Raw genomic sequence first — 25,514 nt, 5'->3', positions numbered from 1 at the left:
TTTTTGCCTTTTGGAAGATGCAACTCAGTATGGAAACTTTTCTGAGCAATGCTGGAGGATCAGAAGAGGCAGTTTTCATGGCATTTAAAAATTTGGGAACCTCATTTTCTCATTCTGTTCTCCCTCTGTTCTTGGCCTGCACCCAGCCCCCAGCTCCACAGCAGTTATGTATGTCTCTTTATTATCTGTCACTTTCTCCTATATTTACTTTATTTTAATGTCTGGCTCCCTCACTGTATTATAAGCTCCTTGTGGGCAGGGAACTTGCCTACCGACTCTATTGTATTGTACACTCCCAAGCTTTTAATAAAATGCTCAGTCAATACCATTGATTGTAGTGCACCAGTATTTCTCTTTGCTGCCTTTTTTTTAGAGCTTTTAGCTAATATAAGTGATAGGTGTCATGAAAACAAGCAAAATGCAATAATAAAAATTATGGTATTTGTTAAGTGCTTAATAGGAGCCAAGCACTGTACTAAGTAATGGGGTGGATACAAGCAAATCGGGTTGGACACAGTCCTGTGTGGGGCTCACAGTCTTAATCCCCATTCTACAGATGAGATAACTGAGGCACAGAGAAGTGAAGTGACTTACCCCAGGTCACACAGCAGATGGGTTGACAGAGCTAGGATTAGAAATCAGGTACTTTTGACTCCCGGGCCTCTGCTCTAACTACTAAGACTTACTGCTTCTCTCGGTGTTGCGGATCCTCCTGAAACTTCAGGGCCTGTGGAGGGTGAACTGAATTGGAGCAAATTAGGTGCAGAAATCCCGACCAAGCGGAGTTCCAACTCATGGCCCACTGAGAAGGCCCATTCAAGGATGAAATTTCAGGGAAAACCACTCCAGCCCCAGCTCACCCTAACTTGTGACAAATATCAAACGATAGCTGGCTAATATGTGACATAGTCCTGGGGTTGTTAGGATGCAGATGGATTCTGTGGAATGTTTTCAACATATCCCATGCAGACACAGAATCACTGTTCAAATCTATTCACAGTCTGTTAGGTCTGGGAGGAAGGCAGCCAAAACCTGAGGCTACAACGGGCAGTGTGAGATGTTTCAGATCTTCACAAGATCAGAATCACTAGACTTTGTTTGAGTGACTAAAACTGAAAGCACACAACAAAATCAGATTTTAAGCAATACAGAAATTTGTCGTGTTTAGTTTTTATTCCCAAAAGATATTATTGTATCTAAATTCTAAAAGCCCAGAAGCAGCATGGCTTAGTGGTAAGAGCATGGGATTTGGAGTCAGGGGTCATGGGTTTGAATCCCAGCTCTGTCAATTGTCAGCTGTGTGACTTTGGGCAAGCCACTTAACTTCTCTGTGCCTCAGTTACCTCATCTGTAAAATGAGGATTAAGACTGTGAGCCCCCCGGTGGGACAACCTAATCTCCTTGTAACCTCCCCAGCGCTTAGAACAGTGCTTTGCCAGCACTTAGAACAGTGCTTTGCACATAGTAAGCGCTTAATAAATGCCATTATCATCATCATCATCATCGTTGGGCTATTTATTTTTTAAGCAACTCATCAATTTGGTGAGGGGATTAAAAAAAAACACACTGTATTCTCTTCTGGAATGCCATTTAGCAAGATGTGGTTGCCTGAACTTCCATTTCCCAGCATATTTTATTCAAATTTCTAGTTTATTGAGGAGTTGGCAGAAGACAGGTAAAGTTAGCCTCCCCCTAAACTCTGCCTGTTTTCTTTCCAGAGGTGGCAGTGTGAAGCCCTGCATTCATTTCTCACTTATCATTATTAATCCCAAACAAAACTAAAACTAAAAAGCAAAACAGGAATTCAGTACCACAAAAAAGTTATTTTCTATTAGTCAGTGGAATTTATTGAGCGCTTACAGTGTGCAGAATACTGTACTAATAATTTGTGAGAATACAGTACAAAAGAGTTGATAGACATGATCCCTGCCCACATGGCTGTTATTGCTGAGTTGGGGGAGGTAGACATTAAAATAAATTACAGAAAGGGGAAGTGACAGAATAGAGTCAGAGGACTTGGGTTCTAATCCTGGCTCTGCCCCTTACCTGCTGTGTCATCTGGGGCAAGTCCCTTCATTTTTCTATGCCTATAGTACCTCATCTGTAAAATGGGATTAAGACTGTGAGCCCTATGGGGGACAGGGACTGTGTCCATCCTGGTTATGTTTTTATCTACCCCATTTCCTGGCACATAGTATTTAAGAAATACCTTTAAAAAAAGGAGGAGTAGAGGGACAGGTACATAAATGCTTTGGGGCTAGGGATCTAGGGAGTATCAAAGAGCTTAAGAGGTACACACCCAAGTTCACAGGTGATGCAGAAAGGAGTGTGAAGAGGGTGGGGAAATAAGGGAAGGCCTCTGAGAGGAAATATGATTTAAGTACGGCTTTGACAATGAGGAAAGTGGTGGTCTGCCAAATATGAAGAAGGAGGGAGTTCCAGGCCATAGGGAGGGTAGGATAAAGAGGTTGGCATTGAGACAAACAAGATGGAGGTACAATGAGTAGGTTGATATTAGAGGAGCCCATCGTGCAGGCTGGGTTCTAGTAAGAGATTAGTGAGGTAAAGTAGGAGGGGGAGAGCTGATTGAGAGTTTGGTTTTTTTTGAGATGCACATGGTATTTGTACGTGAGATGGCGGGGGAGTATTTCTGTCATGTCTTAGACATGTCTCCCTCATGTCTCCCTCTAACCTTTAATGTGTTCTGTTCATTTATTTTTCTGCAGTATTTGTTAAATACTCCCATTGTGAAATGAAAACCTGGTTGCAGGGTGTTTATGAGTCCAACAGGACACACAAGATTGAACACAAACATAATACACATTTGACTTTATAACAACGAGCACATTATGGGCACTTGTTCAATTTAAAGGAGCCAGTCTGAAATCTTGTTTCTCTTCTCTTTGCTGTAATTAAAGTTTACCAGTGGAAAATCAGCTGCTGTGGATTAATCCATGCCCTCAATTCATTCCTTGTAATTCACTTGTTCCCTGATGGGCAAAACATTCAACCTTTCTCACAAACCTTTGCCTCTTTAGTTTCAGGATTTCAGATTTCCATTTTTTCCTCTTTATATTCTCTGAAACAGTTTTATAGCAAAAGAGCCTTGATTTATGTGCTTGGAAATAAAGTCAAACCATGCAAAAAATATTATTATTGCCTAATTAGCAAGAAGCTCCTTGATCTTAAATCTGTAGGAGTGGCTTCGTGTAGATTAGCCTAGGGTTAAATATATGCTATATAGTGTGCAACACAGCTGTGGATGGTTTACCATATGGGTCCAAAACACTAGAATAGAAAGTCAGCTAAATGAAAAAGGATAAATCCAGACTACACAAAATAGGTTGTAATTAACTGCAGCACAACCCCAGAATTAACGTTAAGTGCCAATAACCGCCACAACTTGGTTCTTTGTGGAATTCTAGGATGAATTATCCTCTTATTGCCAGTTTTGATCTTAGCGCTATCTGTGTTTTCCAGAAAGGATGCAAAAAGCAAGCAAAATTTTACACAAATACAGAATATCAGAGTAGATTTCAGTATCCATAGTATCTCTGTAAGTGGAGTTCCTTAAACCTGCAGGATATCACAAATGGTTACTCCACTGGGTATCATAAAGGCAGTTATTTCATACATTTGCTGTGAACTACCTGTATTGCCTGGCATCTGGAAAGATTGTCCACCCAACAGGCTGCCTGATAAAGTCTTTGAAGCGGGAAAAGGGCTCTCCTTTAAGGAGAAGAGTTTGGAGCATCTTGGAGAAGAAATTAGCAAGCCAGAGAGAAACCATCTCCCCAAGAGGAAACTGTATCTAAGTGAAACCCTCCAAGAGAAAGTGCTCTACCTCATTCTGGTGCGGAGCTGAATGCTTTCACTGCAGTCATCTCTCTCTCCAATGGCTCCTGCTAATGGAAGGTAATAACTCAGGGCCCATTTGCTGAGCTCCCATTTCTTTGTGTTACGGTTATTTTAGAGTTCTCAACTTGCAGCGGGCCAGTACTGAGAGAAGCCACTGTAAATCGTGACTGCATTTGGACCAGAAGCACAGATATCCTAGGCGATTACATTGTGTACGTGACAGTTCTGCTTGCCAAAATGGAGCACCAAGTCTTCTAAGATGCCTGGAGGAAGAATGCAGTGCACCTTTCTAATTGCAGGTCTTCATACACTCTCTGCCTCCCTCGCCTGACCTTGCGGAGATGAGATAGATCAATGACGGTCTGTGTTCACTTAGACCGCCCTAATACCAATGTTTCCCAGGGATGTAGGTTGTCTGATTGCCGTTTGTTTGTTGAAGGCAGTAAAAGCAGCCCATCCCTAGCCCTATAAATTAGGAGATGAGGTTGAATTAGGAGTGGCTTGTGATTTCTCTGCCATCATCTTCCAAGTTGATTTTTCCCTTCTCAGCTGGCTCGTAAATTCTCAGATAATAATAATAATAATAATAATGGTGGTATTTGTTAAGCACTTACTGTGTGTGAAAGCACTGTTCTAAGCACTGGGGGGATACAAGATGATTAGGTTGTCCCACGAGAGGCTCACAGTCTTAATCCCCATTTTACAGATGAGGGAACTGAGGCCCAGAGAAGTTAAGTGACTTGCCCAAAGTCACCCAGCTGACAACCGGTGGAGCCGGGATTAGAACCCATGACCTCTGGCTCCCAAGCTCAGATCATAAAGAGGAAGGAACACACACCCTATTCCTTTGTATTTTCAGCTGGCAGTTGAATATGTTTTGAGTTTTTAGTGACGTTTTAAAGCATTTATTTAATAATAGTTGTGATATCTGTTCCGTGCTTATACTGGGCTAAGCGGTATATTAAGACCTGGGGTAAATCCAAGATAATCAGGCTAGCCACAGCCCCATCCCACATTGTGCTTATCTCCACTTGTATAGATGACGAAACTGAGGCACAGAAAGGTTAAGCAACTTGCCCAATGTCACACAGGCAAGTGGCAGAGCCAGGATTAGAGCTCAGATCCCCTGGCCCCCAGGCCCATGCTCTTTCCACACTGCTTCTCTTGATTCGACCATGCGACCTCCACCTCAGAAATGTATCAATACTACAAGTTGAGGCATTTAACAAACTCCTCTCATCAGTCCACCTGCAGGCCAAATTTTGATTATAGGAATTTTTTTCTCATCCTCATCATGTCACAGCTAATAATTATTAATTTCAGGATTAAATGCTTACTAGATGATAACCGTTAGTGTAGATACAAAAATAATCAGATCAGGCTCAGTTGGGACTAGAATCCAGGTCTCCAGACTACCAGTTCCAAAGCTTTTCCAGTGAACTATGCTGCTTCTCCATTATCTGTCTGAAGAAATACTACAAGCAGCATGGCTCAGTGGAAAGAGCACAGGCTTGGGAGTCAGAGGTCATGGGTTCTAATCCCAGCTCTGCCAATTGTCGGCTGTGTGACTTTGGGCAAATCACTTCACTTCTCTGAGCCTCAGTTCCCTCATCTGTAAAATGGGGATTAAGACTGTGAGCCCCCCATGGGACAACCTAATCACCTTGTAACCACTCCAGTGCTTAGAACAGTGCTTTGCACATAGTAAGCACTTAATAAATGCCATCATTATTATTATTATTATTAACTGGGGAGGCAACCTAAGTGGGAAATGAACAATACAGATGTCAGTGAGATAACTGCATCTCATTTTGAGAAATCATTGTTCACTGAGGACCTCATCCGGTTTGAACAATCCAATAAATCACTGCTGTTTGCCAAAGCAGAAGGAGAAGCCGTAAAATTATGACATTAAATTTTACATCAATTCTAATGAAAATAGATTGAATTTGCCGAAAATTTTGATGAAGAGAGGAGTTGACAGGTTTGTAGAATCACTCAGAACGAGTTAGGCTGCATCAAAGTACTTTATGAAGATGTGAAGAAGGCTATTCAAACTAAACCAAACAGATTATATACTAAAATAGAGAAAACGCTACTACCATCAGCAGGACAAGCTCCGACTTCTGCAGCCTCCTGCGAAGACTTTTATAATGGAATAGTGCATTTAGTTAATGTTATAAGATGTTTTGGATTACTCTAACAGAACTTAAGCAATAGTTTAGTGATGTTTAATGAGCTGTATTTAGCACATAAAGGAATTTCATATTATTTTTTCAGGGGTGCTGGAGCATGTAATTCTAAGTCCATGGGAAGCATACTCCATTTTACAGCCATTCATGGAAAAAAAATCCGTGTTTTGGAGGAACATGTCCTAGCTACATCATGGGATACAGATGCACACAGGGAGTTACTGCAGGATAGTCTGCCTGGAAACAAGGCACCATGCATGGTAGCAAAGCAATAGGCATAGAAAGTAATAAAAATTAAAAAGCTGTCCCTTGGTAGTTTTCTTTGTTCCCAGCTCTCAGAATAAAACCAAGACTGAGATTTTCTGAGGTTTATGCAGCGTTCCCAGGAGTGAGTGAGCTGCATTCATGATTTTCATTGTACCAGAGAAAGACAATACCCAGTGTAGTTCTGGAAACTCTGGGAACCCTCAGTAAATACTTGTGGAATGCGAATGAGTGCAATGGTTTAACCAGAAAGTCCCCACCTTTTAGGGAGTGCCTCCAGAAATCTTCAGTGAGCAGAAAATGAAGTCCAGTTTCTTTGTGTAGTCAGTGTGTCTTGGCAAATGTGAGTCAGCATCCTGATTCATACGGCTTGTTGTTTTTGGGCCACAAAAATGCAGACCCACATTTTCCAAGAAATTCCAGATGAGGGAGAAGACTTGGGATTTCCACCCCCTCAGAGTTGAGCAGGAACTCCCACAAATAGCTTATGGGTTTGGGTGGGGGATTTTTTTTTTTCCACATAGGTTTGTGTATGGAATCTATGTGCATAAACATGCATAATTTATAATGTGTTTTAAGAAGCAGCAAGGTCTAGTGGAAAGAGCACAGGCCTAGGAGTCAGAGGATCTGAGTTCTAATCCCGGCTCCACTACTTGTCTGAGGTTTGATCTTGGACAAGTCACTTACCAGTTACCTCATCTGTAAAATGGGAAGTAGTACTGTGAGTCCTATGTGGGACAGAGACTGTGTCCAACCTGATTATCTTGTATAATAATAATGGTATTTGTTAAGTGCTTACTATATGCCAAGCACTGTTCTAAGCACTGGGGGACTTACAGGTTAATCAGGTTGTCCCACATAGGGCTCACACTTTTAATCCCCACTTTGCAGATGAGGTAACAAGCGCAGAGAAGTTAAGTGACTTGCCCAAGCTCACACAGCAGACAGGCGGCGGAGCGGGGATTAGAACCCATGTCATCTGACTCCCAAGCCTGTGCTCTTTCCAGTAAGCCACACTACCCCAGTGCTTAGTACAGTACATAGTATGTGTTTAACAAATGCCATTAAAAATGAAAAAAATAGATATTCATGTGTGGGAGAGGGAACATTAGAGATTTTTTTTCTTCTATGGTGCTGAAAAATAATTGAGAATAGTGCCACAGTGGCCACCTGACCTAAAAAGCCAAAGTGGGAAATTTTTCACATTCCTCTGTGAGGAGGAGGTTCAGTTCAGAAGAGTCTTCTCTTTACCCTGGATTGGCTTACACTAAAGTCAGGAACTGACCTTTTATAACCTTCCAGGAGAGAAGTTAGTAATTGGCAGGTAACCAAAACATTGTCCAAATAACTGACCTGGGTATTTCGATCCAAGGACTAAACCCTTAAGAGCTCCATTTCAGAGTTTCCCCTAAGGAGTCAAGTAGATGCCAGCTCCACCTTCTTACTCAATCTGAAAAAAATAGTACTCACACTTGTAAAGTTTTCGTTCATTCATTCATTCAATCGTATTTACTGAGCACTTACTGTGTGCAGAGCACTGTACAAGTGCTTGGGAAGTGCAAATCAGCAACATATAGAGACGGTCCCTACCCAACAACGGGCTCATAGTCTAGAAGGGGGCGATAGACAACAAAGCAAAACAAGTAGACAGGCGTCAATACCATCAGAATAAATAGAATTATAGCTATTTACACATCATTAATAAAATAGAGTAACAAATATGTACAAATATATACAGGTGCTGTGGGGAGGGGAAGGGGGTAGGGCAGAAGGAGGGAGGGGGGGAGATGGGTAGAGGAGGAGGAGGAGGAGAGGAAAAGGGGGGGGCTCAGTCTGGGAAGGCCTCCTGGAGGAGGTGAGCTCTCAGTAGGGCTTTGAAGGGAGGAAGAAAGCTAGTTTGGCGGATCTGTGGAGGGAGGGCATTCCATGCCAGAGGTAGGACGTGGGCCAGGGGTCAATGGCGGGACAGGTGACAATGAGTCCCAGTGAGGAGGTTAGCAGCAGAGGAGTGGAGGGTGTGGGCTGGGCCGTAGAAGGAGAGAATGAAGATGAGGTAGGAGGGGGCGACGTGATGGACAGCCTTGAAGCCGAGAGTGAGGAGTTTTTGCTTGCTTCTAAGGTTGATAGACAACCACTGGAGATTTTTGAGGAGGGGAGTGACATGCCCAGAGCGTTTCTGTACAAAGAAACATTCTATTCAGCCCACTTACTTTGCAGCAACTTGGCTGACATTTACTACCCCTCTTTCTCTACGTCACCTCTGTTCCCATAAACTCTGTGAACAGTTCTATGGTTACAGCAGATACTGTGCATCCCCCTAAACACGGATGCACAGAAACCTAAAGAGGGGAGACTAGGAAGAACCTAAGTCAAAATGAGGGATAAATACTGAGGATCAAATCAGGGCTGACTTGATTTGGGTTGGGCTCGGTCAGGGTTGACCCAATGTCTGTACAGAACGTACCCTGGGGAGAAACTAGCACATCGGAGAAGCAGTGTGGCTCAGTGGAAGGAGCACAGGCTTTGGAGTCAGAGGTCGTGGGTTTAAATCCCGGCTCCGCCAACTGTCAGCTGTGTGACTTTGGGCAAGTCACTTAACTTTTCTGTGCCTCAGTTATCTCATCTGTAAAATGGGGATTAAAACTGTGAGCCCCCCATGGGACAACCTGATCACCTTATAACCTTCCTAGTGCTTAGAATAGTGCTTTGCACATAGTAAGCGCTTAACAAATACCATCATCATTATTATTATTATTATCCTTGGCAGTCCTTTTGAGGGGTTAATGGTGATTGTAGTGATGGAGGAGGCTTCAGGTTCAGGCCTGTGTTCTCTCATTGCTTCCTGGGCCAGAATGGCCAGGAAACGGAAGACCCCTGTGATTTCAACTTGTTCTGCAGTATTTTCCACAGGAATAAACTGCCTCTCAAATGATGATGACCAGTAAAGAGGAAACAGCGGCACATTGAAGATAAGATGTTTGGTTCTGTTCCATGGGCAGAAACATTACTATGAAGCAGGACAGACATTCAATAAACTAGTCAAACTCTAGATTTTCAGGGACTCCATATCCCCCCAACTCTTGTTCAATTTGAAAGCAAGGACAACGGGACTGGGAGAAAAAGCTGATGCAGGCAAAGTGCCCTGGGAGCTTTTACTTGCAGAAATAGGCTCCATTTAATTGTCTTGGTAGTTGGTGGCATTAGCATTTGTGTAACCCATCAAATTGTTCTCTTGTAAGCTTTCTCCTTGTGTCAAATGCAGCATCTCAGCAGGTTGTTTGCTTGGTAAATAATTAAAGGGAAATATATTTAGATTCTTTCAGGCTCTCTTGACTGCTGCTTAGGTAAAGTTTCTATTACGCTGCTGTCCACTTTCTTAGTTTTCCCCCCATAATTGAGTTGGATTCTGACTTAGTTGCAAGTAGTCCATAGCCCTTAGCTGCTAAAGGAGCCAAAGAAAAGTCTTCTCTCATCTTTTGTAGAATAGAAAAGTGGCTACTGAACCTCAGTGGGAGCGTTTTTGTTCCGAGGTGCACGTTTCCATTTTGCCCTCATCTGTTACCTCATAGTACAGCCGAAGGGATCCCCTCTCCTCCACCTCATGAAACAATTGTCAGTAGCAGCATAAACTGCAGGATCTGACCTGGAATGTCCCCCTCCCTCCTCATATCCAACAGACAATTACTCTCCCCACCTTTGAAGCCTTATTGAAGACACATCTCCTTGAAGAGGCCTTCTCTGATTAAGCCCTCCTTTCCTCTGCTCCCACCCTGACTTGCTCCCTTTATTCATCCTCCCACCCCTGGCCCCACAGCACTTATGTACATATCTTCAATTTATTTATTTATATTAATGTCTTTCTCCCCCTCTAGACTGTAAGCTGGGAATGTGTCTGTTTATTGTTATATTGTAGTCTCCCAAGCACTTAGTACAGTGCTCTGCACACAGTAAGCACACAGTAAATACAATTGACTGACTAACTGAGGGTGGATCACCTGTTCAGACAGTTTCTAGACCTTCCACTCTCCCTAGCTGACAGGGATCCCTTTCTTCTACTTCCCCTGTGGACTCTGTCACTACATGGGGTGATTTGCTTCAGCTTGAATTACAGACTTTCAGAGTTTGGCATCATATGAAAGCTGCATTTCTAAATGGACACGGTTTATCTTGTGAAAAGATTCCATCTGGATTACGAGGACACAATTGAGTTTTATAATGATGGATTCTTTGGAATTTTCTTGTTTGGGCAATAAACTTAAAGTGAAGGATGAATTATTCTAAACACACACACACACACACACAAAAGTCTTCTGTAACCGGCTGTTCCCAAAACATGAAATTACAGCTGCAACTGTGCAAGTAGAGCATGTGTGTTCATGTGAAAAATTAACTTATTCTTAAGTAATAATAATAATAGTATTTGTTAAGCACTTACTTTGTGCCAGGCACTGTTCTGAAGTGCTGGGGTGAATACAAGCAAATCGGTTTGGACATAGTCTTTGTCCCACATGGAGCTCACAGTCTCAATCCCCATTTTACAGATGAGGTCACTTAGGCACAGAGAAGTGAAGGGATTTGCCCAAGGTCACACAGCAGCCAAGTTTGGGGAGCTGGGATTAGAACCCATGGCCTTACGCCATGCTGCTTCTCAGTGGGTTTTGAAGAAACTGTCAGCGCCCATTCTTAATTAAAAATTTTAACTTCAGATCTCTCCCACTTCCTTAGTATAGTGTACTGGAAATAGTAATAGTAATAATAATGAAGGTATTTGTTAAGCGCTTACTATGTGCCAAGCACTGTTTTAAGCGCTGGGGTAGATACAAGGTAATCAGTTAGTCCCACGTGGGGCTTATAGTCTTAATCCCCATTTTACAGATGAGGTAACTGAGGCTCAGAGAATTTAAGTGACTCGACCAAAGTCACACGGCTCACACGTGGTGGAGCCGGCATTAGAACCGATGACTCCCAAACCCATGCTCTTTCAACTAAACCATGCTGCTTCTCAGGTACTAGCTGCAGCTGAAGTAGTAGTATGAACAGTATTTATTTTTAGTCTGTGAGCCCCCTGAGGGACAGGGATGCTATTTAAGTCCCACCCCTATACCGTTTCCCAGTGCTTAGTAAACACTATTACAACTACTCTTCTCCACCTGCTGGGTGCAATGAACTATACTCAGCTGCTCGGCAAAGCCCAGCAGAAGCTCTAGACATACTTTCTATCCAACAGGAATTTGCCCTCTTTTAGTGCACTGTAAATGCTCACTGCATATTAATAATTGATCAACTGATGTCTCCAAGGTCCTACTGGAGTGAAGCTGATTGAGGTAATTTTTCCTGGCCCAAGGCACCCTTCCAGTACAGGGACTCTAGCGAGCTGAGCTCCCACATTATTATGCTTCTGTGACACAGCCAACCTACCTCAGCAAATTTGTGTCTCCAGCAGATTCACACAAGTCAAGCAAATCTAAGGATTCTAAACCTGGCTCTGCCTCTTGTGTGATCTTGGGCAAGTCACTTAATTTCTCTGTGCTTCAGTTTCCCCAACTTTAAAATCTGATTCAATTCCTCTTCTCCCTCCTTTTTAGACTGAGAGCCCCATGTGGGGCATGGACTGTGTCTGACTTGATGGATTTGTATGTTTCACAGCTGTTAGAACAGGGCTTGCTTGACAAAGAAGCGCTTAACAAGTACCATTAGAAAAACATGCTTGACCCACGAAGATCTAGCCAAAAGCTAAAGGAAAGGCTGAACTTTTTATTAATCTTTTAGTCATGGTCCCTGTAGAACCAATCAATCAATCAATGGCACTGTATTAAGCGCTTGGAAAAGCCACAAGCTAATTTGTACACCCAGTTTGTATCGTCGAAGAGGTTCATATTTACTTAAGAAAAGAAGTCTCGAGATCGTGCATTTTAGAAATAGTCCTAAACACGTAAGATTGGGCTCCACAGCACAGAAAAACATTGCTCTTATCTGTAAATGCACATTTTCCAATTAAAATAGGCTCTAAAGTATTTGGGTACACTTTAAAACTCCCAATTCTAGATAACTGAGATATAGATTTTAATTGAGACTAACTCTCTTTTGATAAAGTTACAAAATTGATTATTAAAGTAGTTTACTGAAGATTCAGAGCAGCCTGTTTATTTTCCTTACCCTGCATTTTATCTTCAAGAAGTATGGTTTTAATAATCAATTTTGATAGTAAAATACAACTGCCATATTAAATCAAAGGCTCATTTGTCATGACAGTTGTTGTAATTATAGGAGTTATACCTAGCCGCTTGTATAGCTGTAAACCTGCAATAAGTATAAATAATTTTCCGCGTTAATTCAGCCTGCAGTTACTGTCCCATTAAATCCCTAGTTAAATGCCAGTTTGGGAACCTTCATTTAAAATGTGACTAAATTTTTATTGTTCCATTTGATTTGCAAAGCCCTAGTGTTGATTCAAGAAAATAATTTATGTATAAAACCATTTTTTTCTTACAAATGATCAAATTGTCTCTCTAGGCTTGAGGTGTCAGAGAAGACTGGGTTAGGGAGATCAGGAAGAGGCAAGCCTAATGAATACTAGTTGCAGAATGATGCATTTGTGTTGAACCAGCAAAGCAACAGTACTATTTTAGTATACTATTTTAGTGTACAAAGCTGAATTTGGAGCCTTCCAAATGAAGATCAGTCAGCAAAGAGCAGCTCAATGATCTTTTATGACTTTTATTTCCATAGGTGTGGATGAAGTCACTATTGTCAACATCTTGACAAACCGCAACAATGAACAGCGACAGGATGTTGCTTTCGCCTTTCAAAGGAGGACCAAAAAGGTATTGATAATTTTGGGGGTTAGCGTAGCTCTACTACTTTCAGTCACTTTTTCTTGTCATGGTTCAGATCATTTTTTTAAAATGGTATTTGTTGAGCATTTACTAAGTGCCACAGACTGTACTAAACACTGGTGAAGATGCTAATCGGGTGGGCCACAGTCCATTTCCCACAGGTTTAAACTCACATTTTACAGATGAGGTACCTGAGGCATATAGAAGTAAAGTGACTTGCCCAAAGTCACACAGCAGACAAGGGGTGGATCAGGATTAGAACCCGGGTCCTCTGATTCCCAGGCCCATGCTCTTTCCATTAGAACACGCTGTTACTTCTGTGGCTGGCGTTTTGTAAGCACCTACTGAATATTTGTCAACTGTTAACGGAGGGAAATCTTCAAGAGCAACAGCAGAATGTCCAAGGTCCTCTTGTCCCAACTCCCTCAAACTGATATCTAGAGCCAAAATGGGCTGTTTTAGAACTTGGAGGGCTAAACGACCCCATTTATGGATTGTTCATTTGGGTAAGCTACCACTCAAGTGAGCTTGTGTTTGAAATCTCTAGACTGCAAGCTCATTGTCGGCAGGGAACGTGTCTGCCAACTCTGTTATATTGCACTCTCCCAAGCGCTTAGTGCGGTGTTCTACACACGGTAAGTGTTCAGAGAATATAATCGATTGATTGAGACAGCTGCGCATTAAGAGTTTCAATTTGTGCTTTTCCTTGGCCCCATCTTATGACCCTGCAAGATCTAACCTTGGTTCATTTTTCATACTAGGGATATTACATTTCTAATGGATAGGTTCTACTAGGGGCAGTGCAGTTGAGGGAAAGGGGGGCTTCCTGCAGCTTTCTTGGGACTTAGAGCAGGCTTTCACCCCTAACAGCCACAGGAGGAATATCTTTGGGATGGGGAGAGAAGTCAATTGATTGTGTAAGTAGGGCAACTTCTGACTTCTCTCGCTCTGTGTATATTAAAATGTGGTCTTGAACTTTACCGATCTGCTCCAGGGATGTGGAGGGGTGTATTTCCTCTCTTCCGTTCACTGAAAAGATTGCTGATAAATAGATAGTGAGGTGTCCTTGCTGATTAGGAAGTGCCAGCTGCAGAAAATGCCCCTGTAATTGCTCCCTTAACCAGTATCCATTCATTCATTCAATTGTATTTATTGAGCGCTTACTGTGTGCAGAGCACTGTACTAAGTGCTTGGGAAGTACAAGTTGGCAACATATAGAGACGGTCCCTACCCAACAGTGGGCTCACAGTCTAGAAGGGGGAGACACAGAACAAAACAAAACATATTAACAAAATAAAATAAATAGAACAGATATGTACAAGTAAAATAGAGTAATAAATACGTACAAACATATATACATATATACAGGTGCTGTGGGGAAGGGAAGGAGGTAAGGCGGGGGGGATGGAGAGGGAGCGGTGGGGGAGAGGAAGGAGGGAACTCAGTCTGGGAAGGCCTCCTGGAAGAGTGGTACTTATTGAGTGCTTACCGTGTGCAGGGCACTGTTCTCAGCACTTGAGAAAGTTCATTACAGCAGAGTTGATAGATCATAATAATAGTGATGGCATTTATTAAGCACTTACTATGTGCAAAGCACTGTTCTAAGCACTGGGGAGGTTACAGGGTGATCAGGTTGTCCCAAGCGGGGGGCGGGGGGGGGGGTTCATAGACTTAATCCCCATTTTACAGATGAGGTAACTGAGGCACAGAGAAGTTAAGTGACTTGCCCAAAGTCACACAGCTGACAATTGGCAGAGCGGGGATTTGAACACTTGACCTCTGACTCCAAAGCCCATGCTCTTTCCACTGAGCCATGCTGCTTCTCTGTGATCCCTGCCCACAAGAAGCTTAGTCTACAGTGGGAGACAGACATTAAAATAGTCTGTTGTGTGACCTTGGGCAAGTCACTGTGCTTCTCTGGGCCTCAGTTATTTCATCTGTAAAATGGGGATTGAGACTGTGAGCCCCAGATAGAACAGGGACTGTGTCCAATCCCATTTGCATGTATTCACCGCAGTGCTTAGAACAATACCTGGCACATAGTAAGTGCTTCACAAATACCATAATCATTATTATTATTATCATAAATAAAAATAGGGGAAGTCCACAGAGGGTAGTCCTGTGGCCCACTGGAATTGTGTCCCACTTCTCTCCTAGGTGTTCATGCATTCACAAACTATTACACACACCACACAAACCCTGAGACTGCTTCACACTGTACTCATTCAACTGCATTTATTCACTTGTATTTACTGAGCACTTAGTGTGCAGAGCACTCTACTAAGTGCCTGGGAGAGTACAATATAACAGTGAACAGACACATTTCTTACCCATAATGAGCTTGCAGTCTAGAGGGGTGACACACATTATTATAAATAAATAAATTACCATACAGTTGGTCTGAGGAAAGAGGGGAACGTTACAAGCTCTACTGGAAAGACGGCATCACTAGTCACTTGATCAAAGATTGTGCTGTTTGCTGGGAACTTCTTGCTCTAAGCAGTTTTCCTGATTCTTGATGCTTGTGAGCTTCAGGGTAGGATAGGAACCTTCCTCAATGTGGAATTAGTTGCTAGTGGACCGTACCTGTATGAGCGGTCGTTTATTGCAAGGAGGACAGTTGTTTTCCTCTATTGATGGAAGAAACCTATCATCTCTGATAAAAAAAACCTTATATTTTCTTGAAACTTACTGAAAGAAGCGCTGAGGGTGGAACCTCAGTACTACAAATTGGTGACACTCACGGGAAAGTAGGCAAGAGCCCTCAGTTTGGTAATTGATTTAATAATTTAGGGCAAACAAGCTCTAAAGACAGAATATGCATATATGCAACAGTGGTCTGATGGGAAGACCACACAGTTGAAATGTGACTAAATTCATTCTCCACAGTGTGTTTGTTAAAGGGTCTTGGGTGCAAGGAAAGAAGAAATTAAAGAAATTTAGAATCAGAGGAATAGTAATTTGGGTCGCATTTAAATCGTTTGCAGTTTCATTAGGGTTAGCCCAAACCTAACTTTGCATTGAGTTAAATGCAAGTAAAGTATACTTAGTCAGACAGTGGTTTTTAATGAGCGCTCCATGTTGAGTGATGAATTGTGAGTTTTCTGCAGGCTTCATCAAAGAGGCTTGAATAGTTGAGTGTGAGATTTTAAGGTGCAACCTAAAGTTCACATACCTACATGTTTAATTGGCAATGAATCACATTTGTCCAGACCATCGGTTTCTAACCCCTTGAGTCAATAGAGAGTGTAGACTCTCCGGAAAGACAGATGCCGTGAGTTTTCATGCCTGGAAACCTGAGGAGTGGAGACGTAGATACAATATACGTATATATGAAGTAGAATGGCATAGTGGAAAGAGCACAGGCCTCAGAAGACCTGGGTTCCAATCCTGGCTTTGCCTATTGTCTGCTGTGTGGCCTTGGGCAAGTCACTTAACTTTTCTGTTCTTCAGTCCCCTCATCTGCAAAATGGAAATTCAATATCTGTTCTCCCTCCTAATTAGAGTCCCCTTCAGAGACTCTTGAATCTGTACCAGCACTAAGTACAGTGCTTGTCACATAGTAACTACCTAACAAATGCCACAGTTATTATTATGTAACTGTATGCCTGGAGGTCCTGATGAACTGACTGTATTAACGCTCCAGATCTCCAGACCCTGAAATCAGCCTGTGCCTTTTCCCTTGTCTTAGAAGCCAAAATCCAACCGATAAGTAGCTCGCTAAACACACTAGTTATGCCTTCTTCTGTTTCTGCATTTTCAGGAGACATTACACAATGTGCATAAAATGGGCCCTGTTTTACCTTCCTTGGATTTGCAGGGTAAACAGGGCTGAGATGAATTTCCTCATTGATAATGTTTTACTGTACTGTATTCTACCAAACCAAGAGGGAGGTCTCAGGGGTGGGTATAACGCTAATTAATGGACATGTTTGTACAAAACCTGGAAATCCACCCAGCTCCTCAGTCATAGATGACTGAGTCATTTCCACTGCTTCCTTTGGGGGAGTGTACTGCTCTGATCCGATTCTCCTTGCTTCGTAGAGTTGAGGAGGAATTCTGTCCCTGGATTTCAAGGGTTGTTTGTGAAAGAAGAGCCTGATCTTTTGGTTTTTAGTAGCATGTGTCATTGAAGGGAAACTGAACAATGGGGTCAAAATATATAGGAATCTATGGAAATTCCTAAACAGACTCAGTGTTTCAATCTCCAGCGCTCACACTGACCACCCCTCATTTCCCCCTTTTCTCCATAGGAACTCGCCTCAGCTCTGAAGTCTGCTTTATCTGGCCACCTGGAGACAGTAATTCTGGGCCTATTGAAGACACCTGCTCAATATGATGCATCGGAGCTGAAAGCTTCCATGAAGGTAAACAAGGATGAGATTTAATCTGAATCAAAGCCTGCCATTAATATTGGGAATTATGTTTTTTTTCCTAAGTGTAATTAGGTGATTTTCCGTTTTGTTGAATTCTTCCATGTGGAAGCCTTTCCTTGAATGAGCTGAAAACTCAAGTCTGAGATTTAGACCAAAAATATTTCAATTCCTTTTTTTAAACTGTAAAGACATTTCATGATGCTGAGAAGCCAGTTACCAGCTGTGCCTGCTCTGCACCTGGGCAATTGCAACCACATTTCGAGAACCACTTCCTTGATTACACTTCCTCCTCTTAAAAAAAAAAATAGTTTTAGGATATATAGAAAAATCCAAACTCAGAAAAGCCATTCACTCAAGCTGAGAAACTTTCTTCTAATACCTCATTTTATCTTTGTTTTTTTCATTTCTGTTAGGTATTGATTACAGTTTGTGGGGGGGGATTTAAGAGATTGTGCCCTGCAAAGACAGGTTGTTTTGCCAAAGATATTAGTTCACAGGTGGGACCAGCATCTTGACGATAAAAAGACTTTGACAGGTTCATCAGTTTGTAATCCACACCTTCAACCATCATAATATCTTTTGAAAAGAAGAATTGCAGTTAGTAAATATTGTAGGTCAGGTGCACCTCAAATTTTCGGGTACACCAGAAATGTCAAGTGAACAAAAAAATGGACAATCAGTTTGCTACTTCGTGTTTTGAATTGAATGCTGTTGGGATAGAGGGGAAGCTCTTCTGGCAGCAACACATGTGTCTGTAGAATGCAGTGCAGCGTTGAAAGAAACATTTGTGCACGTATAGGTCAAGGTGTCCATACCGTAGTACAAGTTTTCTTTATTGGAGGATTCTTCGAGAATGCCACCCCTGCATTTTGAGAACTGAGTCCCTAACTCTGGGCCTAATCCGCAATTCTTTGCACAATCAAATGCTGCCCTCTGCTGCGATGAAAAGATAAAACCTCTTCGCTGAGGACACCTTTCTTATTTTTATTTCATGTGCTGCTGCTTTTTCTTTCCCTGCTCCTAAGTGGTCACTTTCACTCAGGCCCAAATCTCAGCCCAGGGGTCATCTTCAGAGAGGATAAGTGGGCTTCGAGCCAATTTGCAGGAAAAGGCCTCAGAGCTCAAGATTGCTGCCCTGGTCGATGGATGCCATCTTCTTTTACCCTTGCTGTATACAAATTGGCTCTACACTCAGTTCATCCGGCTGGCCTCCTAATTCTGAGTTTACTAAGGAGACTGCTTAGCCCAAAGGGTATGAATTTTTTAAAAAGGCTTGAGGGAGAAACCTCGGTACAATTTAATCATCCTACCGGAGATATCATCTTCTCAGGAATGGAATCGTGGACTGATAAAAACACAAAAGGCAGGGTCCTCGCTGAGGTTTTCATGACCCTCAGTGTTTGTGTAAATAGTGACTGTTACTTGCTTCAAATTTCCATTTGGTTGCTGCGTTGGTGGCACCTGGTATGGGATGCTTGTGGCTGGAACAAACCAAGGTTTTCATCTCCCTCTGGCCATCTATTAAACAGAGAGAAGCTACAGTGGCTGGGAAATCTTTGATCCATTTCCAACTCTTCCATTAGTCATTATAGCTAGGCTCTGGGCTGAAATCCCTTAAAGTTTGAGACAGTGATTGTAGTGGTTGAGCTATATAAAAAATGCCTTTGGATTTCTGGCAGCACCATCCCCTGTATGTCACTATCAAAATTTGCCAGCATGATATGAAAAGGGGGCATCTATTAAAAAAATCAAAGCACACGTTGAAGATTTTGAAACCTAATAATAATAATAATAATAATTGCTGTATTTGGTAAGTGCTTTCTATCTGCCAGGCACTGTACTAAGTGTTGAAGTAAATATAAGAAAATCGGGTTGGACACAGTCTCTGTCCCACATGGGGTTGATGATGATTAAGTGCTTACAGCATGGCTCAATGGAAAGAGCACGGGCTTTGGAGACAGAGGTCATAGGTTCAAATCTCTGCTCTGCCAATTGTCAGCTGTGTGACTTTGGGCAAGTCACTTAACTTCTCTGTGCCTCAGTTACCTCATCTGTAAAATGGGGATCAAGAGTGTGAGCCCCCCGTGGGACAACCTGATCATCTTGTAACCTCCCCAGCACCTAGAACAGTGCTTTGCACATAGTAGGTGCTTAATAAATGCCATCATTATTATTATTATTATTATGTGCAAAGCACTGTTCTGAGTGCTGGGGGGATACAAGGTGGTCAGGTTCTCCCATGTGGGATTCACAGTCTTAATCCCATTTTACAGATGAGGTCCCACAGCTGGCAAGTGGCGGAGCCGGCATTCAACCCATGACCTGTGACTCCAAAGCCTGTGCCCTTTCCACTGCTTCTCCTCACAGTCTTCAGCGTTCACAGTCTTAATCCCCATTTTACAGATGAGGTACCTGAGGCACAAAGAAGTGACTTGCCCAAGGTCACACAGAAGACAAGTGGTGGAACCAGGATTAGAACTCAGGTCCTTCTGACTCTCAGGCCTGGGCTCTATCCATGAGGCCACACTACTTCTCAAGGGTGAATCCTTGGAATGTAGACACAAATGATAACGTGCCCCCAAATGCATTATAATTGTGAAACTACAGAGGTCCTAGGCTCAACAAATATGATTAACATACTCCATGTCTTCTTAAATGTTCAGAGGACTACAATCCCCTCATAATTGAAAATAGATGATTTGATTTAGTCCATATATTAAAATGCATCTTTCTTGAAATAATTTTAGGGAAGAGAGATATTTGCTTTACTGTTACTACTACTAATAATAATTATGGTATTTGTTAAACGTTTACTGTGTGCCAGGCACTGTATTAAGTGCTGGAGTGGATACAAGCAAATCAGGTTGGATGCAGTCCCTGTCCCAAGGGGGGCTCACAGTCTTAATCCCCATTTTACAGATGAGGTAATTGAGGCACAGAGAAGGGAAGTGACTTGCCCAAGGTCACACAGCAGACAAGTGTGAGCCCATTCTAGAGTGTGAGCCCACTGTTGGGTAGGGACTGTCTCTATATGTTGCCACCTTGTACTTCCTAAGAGCTTAGTACAGTGCTCTGCACACAGTAAGTGCTCAATAAATACGATTGATTGATTGATTGAAGTGGCGGAGCCCGGACTAGAACTCATGACATTCTTATTCCCAGGCCTGGGCTCTAGCCACTAAGCCATGCTGCTACTAAACTTAGAGAAGCAGCGTGGCTCAGTGGAAAAAGCACGGGCTTGGGAGTCAGAGGTCATGGGTTCTAATCCCAGCTCTGCCACTTGTCAGCTGTGTGACTTTGGGCAAGTCACTAAACTTCTGTGGGCCTCAGTTCCCTCATCTGTAAAATGGGGATGAAGACTGTGAGCCCCATGTGGGACAACCTGATTACCTTGTATCCCCCCGCTGCGCTAAGAACAGTGCTTGGCACATAGTAAGAGTTTAACAGAAGCCATCATTATTATTATTACTAAGCATCAGAGATGTAAATTAGTATGAAGTCCTAAAGATAGAGCAATATTGGCTGCAAAAGTAACTCTGAATTAGGTGACAAATAAAAATGGAAATTACAACTGCCTGGAGCTCAGAATGTATTGCCGTTTGGGGCATCTGAATTCTTAGCAGGTTTGATTAACAGCCGATACTCTTTCCATGTGACTAAGTAATTTTATTATTATATTAACACCTTATAATTGATTTACATTTAAACAGTAATTTTTCTTAGTTCAAAACAATATTCTCATATTCAGTTTTATTTTAACTTCACAGAGTGGCAAATAATTGACAACTCTGATTATTAAACCTTGACTTTGATCACAAAACAGCCTTTGACATGCATGTTTCATCATGTCTTTTCAACTCATCTAGCTAACTCAAGTATATATATGAAAGTTGAATAAATTGTCTATCAAATTCTTAAGCCTTAATATAGTGTTGGTGTCTCCAGCTGTATTTGAGGCTTCATGTATCTCTTTTCTCCCCTAAAATGCACGAGTGTCAAGGGAAGGTATATAAAAGCAAGTATAAAATTTAATAGTATACCCTCATGCACATTCAGATTTGAATGAAATGAAATGCTTTAATTAGAATTATTGCTTAAAGAATAGATGAAAAACCCATTTGTTTGAAACCAGGACAGAACTCTCTGTAAATGGCAGAAAGCTGTGGATTTCTTCATTGCTATTCTTGCCAAGCCGAGTTAGTTCTTAGTCACACCACGTGGTTATATAGCTTAATTGCTCCAGGTCTCTGATCATTGAGAGGATGGAGGAAAAAAAAAAATCTGAACTTCAGCCCAAAAGGTTGTCAATCTCCTATAATCTTCACCTTATTTTCAGGGTCTGGGAACGGATGAGGACACCCTCATTGAGATCATCTGCTCACGGACAAACCAGGAGCTGTGCGAAATCAACAAAGTGTACAGGGAACGTAAGTTAGCCATTTTTTAAGACAGTTGATTTTGAAAGAGCTACCACAGTCTTCGCGTGACCTTTAAACCTTCTGCTTTTTACCAAACCCTTTGTGGGTGACAGGGGAAGCCACTGGTGTTGAACAGACAGCAATACCCTTCTCCCATCTCGGACTCCCCTCTCCAGCCCTGTCTGCCTAAAGAAAAACAGCAATGACAAAAAAAAGGACTGTCAAACCAGAGAAGGGCTGAATTTAGACTAGATTCTAAACTCACTGTGGGCAGGGAATGGCTGTTATATTGTCCTCTCCCAAGCGCTTAGTCCAGTGCTCTGTACACAGTAAGCGCTCAATAAACATTTCACTGTTTCCAACCCGATAACTTTGAATCTACCCCAGTGCATTGAACAGTGCCTGGCACATAGTAAATGTTTAACAAATACCATAGAACAATATGATTGATTGATTTAGGCCTTAGATATCTCTGAGTTCTACCACTGAGGGTCCTCCAGGGCCTTAAATAGGCCCTGTCTTCATAAGACTCCACTCGGTCCTGCCGATTTGTTGCCAAATGGCAGGGGAGAAGTGGGTGCATAGGTGTGCTTCTCTGTGGAGCAGGAAACCACCACTGGTGACCCCTGTACAGTGAATAAATTTCAGTTTCCAAGGTAGGACAGGAATGGAGCTGGGGGAAGATATTGGTCTATTAATTAAAGATATATAATAGACTGGCAGATCTGTTGGGACAGTGGAAAAAATTCTTGGCTCCTTTCTAAAAGCCAAGTGTATGTTCAAATTTATTGGTTGACCGCTGATGAATTTCCCAGCAGATCTAAGGCAAAGCTAGTGACAGTCTAGTAGTACCATTTGTTGGAATTCCATCTTCATAAAGTTTGTGCTTCATCAAGTGCATAGCTGCTAGGTTGGAGAAAATAAAAATAGCTTGTATTTTTTCCTAGAGCTACTGAAATTAGAAAATCCAATCAATCAATGGTATTCAATCTGTCACCAAATCCTGTCGGTTGTATCTTCACAACATTGCTAAAATCTGCCTTTTCCTCTTCATCCAAACTGCTACCCTGCTGATCCAAGCCCTTATCTTATCCTGCTTCGACTACTATATCTGCCTCCTCCGCTGAGCTCCCTGCCTCCTATCTCTCCCCACTTTTCATACTTCACTCTGCTGCATGGATCATTTTTCTTAAAGAAAGATTTAGTCCGTGTCTCCCCACTTCTCAAGAACCTCCAATGGCTGCCTATCCACCTCCACATCAGACAAACTCCTTGCCATTGGCTTTAAAGCACTCGAATCGGTTCACCCCCTCCTACGTAATCTCACTGATCTCCTTTTACATCCTAGCCCACACACTTTGCTCCTCTATCACCAGTTTGCTCACTGTGCCCGAGTCAATGAATGGTATTTATTGAGCACTTACTATGTTCAGAACACTGTTCTGAGGGCTTGGGAGAGTACAGTACAAGAAAAATTAGCAGAAACGTTCCACAATTTCTGCCCATAAGGAGCTTACAGTCTAGAGGGCTACCTTAAAAAAGTAGAGATAGGATGTGATTTGGTGCTACTGAGCTGCATTCTTGCCTTTCTTTTCCTGTTCCCCCTAGTCAGGCACTATGTTCTTTTGCTTCTGGTGTATCTAAGTGTTGAGTACGTCATCCCCCGGGCCTGGAATGCCCTCCCTCCGCCCATCCGCCAAGCTAGCTCTCTTCCTCCCTTCAAGGCCCTACTGAGAGCTCACCTCCTCCAGGAAGACTTCCCAGACTGAGCCCCTTCCTTCCTCTGCCCCTCATCCCCCTCTCTATCCCCCCATCTTACCTCCTTCCCTTCCTCACAGCACCTGTATATATGTATATATGTTTGTACATATTTATTACTCTATTTTACTTGTACATATCTATTCTATTTATTTTATTTTGTTAGTATGTTTGGTTTTGTTCTCTGTCTCCCCCTTCTAGACTGTGAGCCCACTGTTGGGTAGGGACTGTCTCTATATGTTGCCAACTTGTACTTCCCAAGCACTTAGTACAGTGCTCTGCACAAGTAAACGCTCAATAAATACGATTGATTGATTGATTGAGTACAGTGCTCTGCACACAATTAGCTGTTAATAAATATCATTGATTTAGTGAGTAGGGGCTGATAGCCCCCTCTTAAACCCCCTCTAAGACCCCTCTTATAGAAGCAGCGTGGTCAGTGGAAAGAGCCCAGGCTTGGGAGTCAGAGGTCATGGGTTCAAATCCTGACTCTGCCACTTGTCAGCTGTGTGACTTTGGGTAAGTCACTTAACTTTTCTGGGCCTCAGTTACCTCATCTGTAAAATGGGGATTAAGACTGTGAGTCCCATGTGGGACAACCTGATCACCTTGTATCCTCCCCAGCGCTTAGAACTGTGCTTTGCACATAGTAAGTGCTTAACGAGTGCCATCATTATGATTATTATTGTTAGCCCTAACCAGGATTTTTGCTGCTGCAATTGAAGAATATAATAAGTAGCTTTGTTCCCCTTAAAATGCAGCATCTGCACACAGTAAGCTCTCAATAAATACTATTGATTGACTGATCGAAGTTCATAAGCTGGTGGGAGGGGAGAGAAGGGGCAGCAGCAAATTTCCACCTCACTGTCCAGCAAGACCTGGATGGAACCTAAGCTTGAAAGCCAGCTCACGTTTATTGTCCCGTGGGCTCCATTCCACCCTGCCAGCTAAGGATGGCATTAGCAAGGTTAGTTACCCTGGGCATGGAGGACAGGAGAGCCAGCTTCTATCCTACCAGAAGCTTAGTGAACCAAAGGCAGGAGGTTTAAAAGGGAAATCAATCCATTCTGCTAGTTAATCTGGAGGAAGACATTAAGCCTTTGTTATAAAGGCAGGCTGTGGAGATCTGGGCATTTCCTTAGTCCATGCACTCTGATTTCCTTTCTCTTCACAGTGCCATGAACAGTTGAGAGTGACAATATTTGAAGAAATTATAATCAGTCTATCGATGACCCCAAATTTGGTTCAGCCCTAAAAATGATATGTCACAAGAAGTGAATAATAATAATAATGGTATTTGTTAAGTGCTTACTCTGTGCCAAGCACTGTTCTAAGGACTGGAAGACCCGAAACATCAGCAGAACTGCAATTTTTTGTTTAAAGGGAGTCAATAGGATAGGTTCCTAGATTACGTATTTTGTGTGCTAATTGGTTAAGCCCCTCCCTGATTATTACAAAAAAATCCCCGTGGTCTCAAATATCGACTTACATCTTGTTTTTCAGTGTACAAGACAGAGTTGGAGAAAGACATTGTTTCAGACACGTCTGGTGACTTCCGCAAATTGATGGTTGCTCTGGCTAAGGTAGACTCCTCCTGGTTCTTTTCCTTGACCTTCTGAGGCAGATCACACCCTTTTGCAAACCGCAGTGTGGTCCGTGAGGGTCTAGAAAAAGTCTGTAGTTCCTTCCTGGCAGTTAGTTAGCTTTCCCCCTGCCCAGACTCAGCACAAGGCATTCTCAGCCATAGACAGCATGAATCACTGGGCTTGGAGTGCTGCTGGGCAGGGAGCTGGGAACTCCGGAGTCCCATCC

General features: G+C 42.5%; 1 protein-coding gene across 1 annotated transcript in view; it reads left to right on the top strand.

Annotated features, from left to right (window-relative positions):
* Nucleotides 1–25,514, top strand: part of ANXA2 (annexin A2) — a 50,340-nt gene that overhangs the window by 17,330 nt on the left and 7,496 nt on the right. Inside the window, exons 4-7 of the mRNA XM_038746695.1 lie at nt 13,044–13,138; nt 17,404–17,517; nt 21,863–21,953; nt 25,206–25,285. Coding sequence (XP_038602623.1) covers nt 13,044–13,138; nt 17,404–17,517; nt 21,863–21,953; nt 25,206–25,285 — 380 coding nt within the window. The remainder of the gene's footprint in view (nt 1–13,043; nt 13,139–17,403; nt 17,518–21,862; nt 21,954–25,205; nt 25,286–25,514) is intronic.

The sequence above is a fragment of the Tachyglossus aculeatus genome, chromosome 5 (genome assembly GCF_015852505.1).
Source record: "Tachyglossus aculeatus isolate mTacAcu1 chromosome 5, mTacAcu1.pri, whole genome shotgun sequence".
Lineage (NCBI taxonomy): Eukaryota > Metazoa > Chordata > Mammalia > Monotremata > Tachyglossidae > Tachyglossus > Tachyglossus aculeatus.
This window is presented reverse-complemented; position numbering and strand designations above follow the sequence as displayed.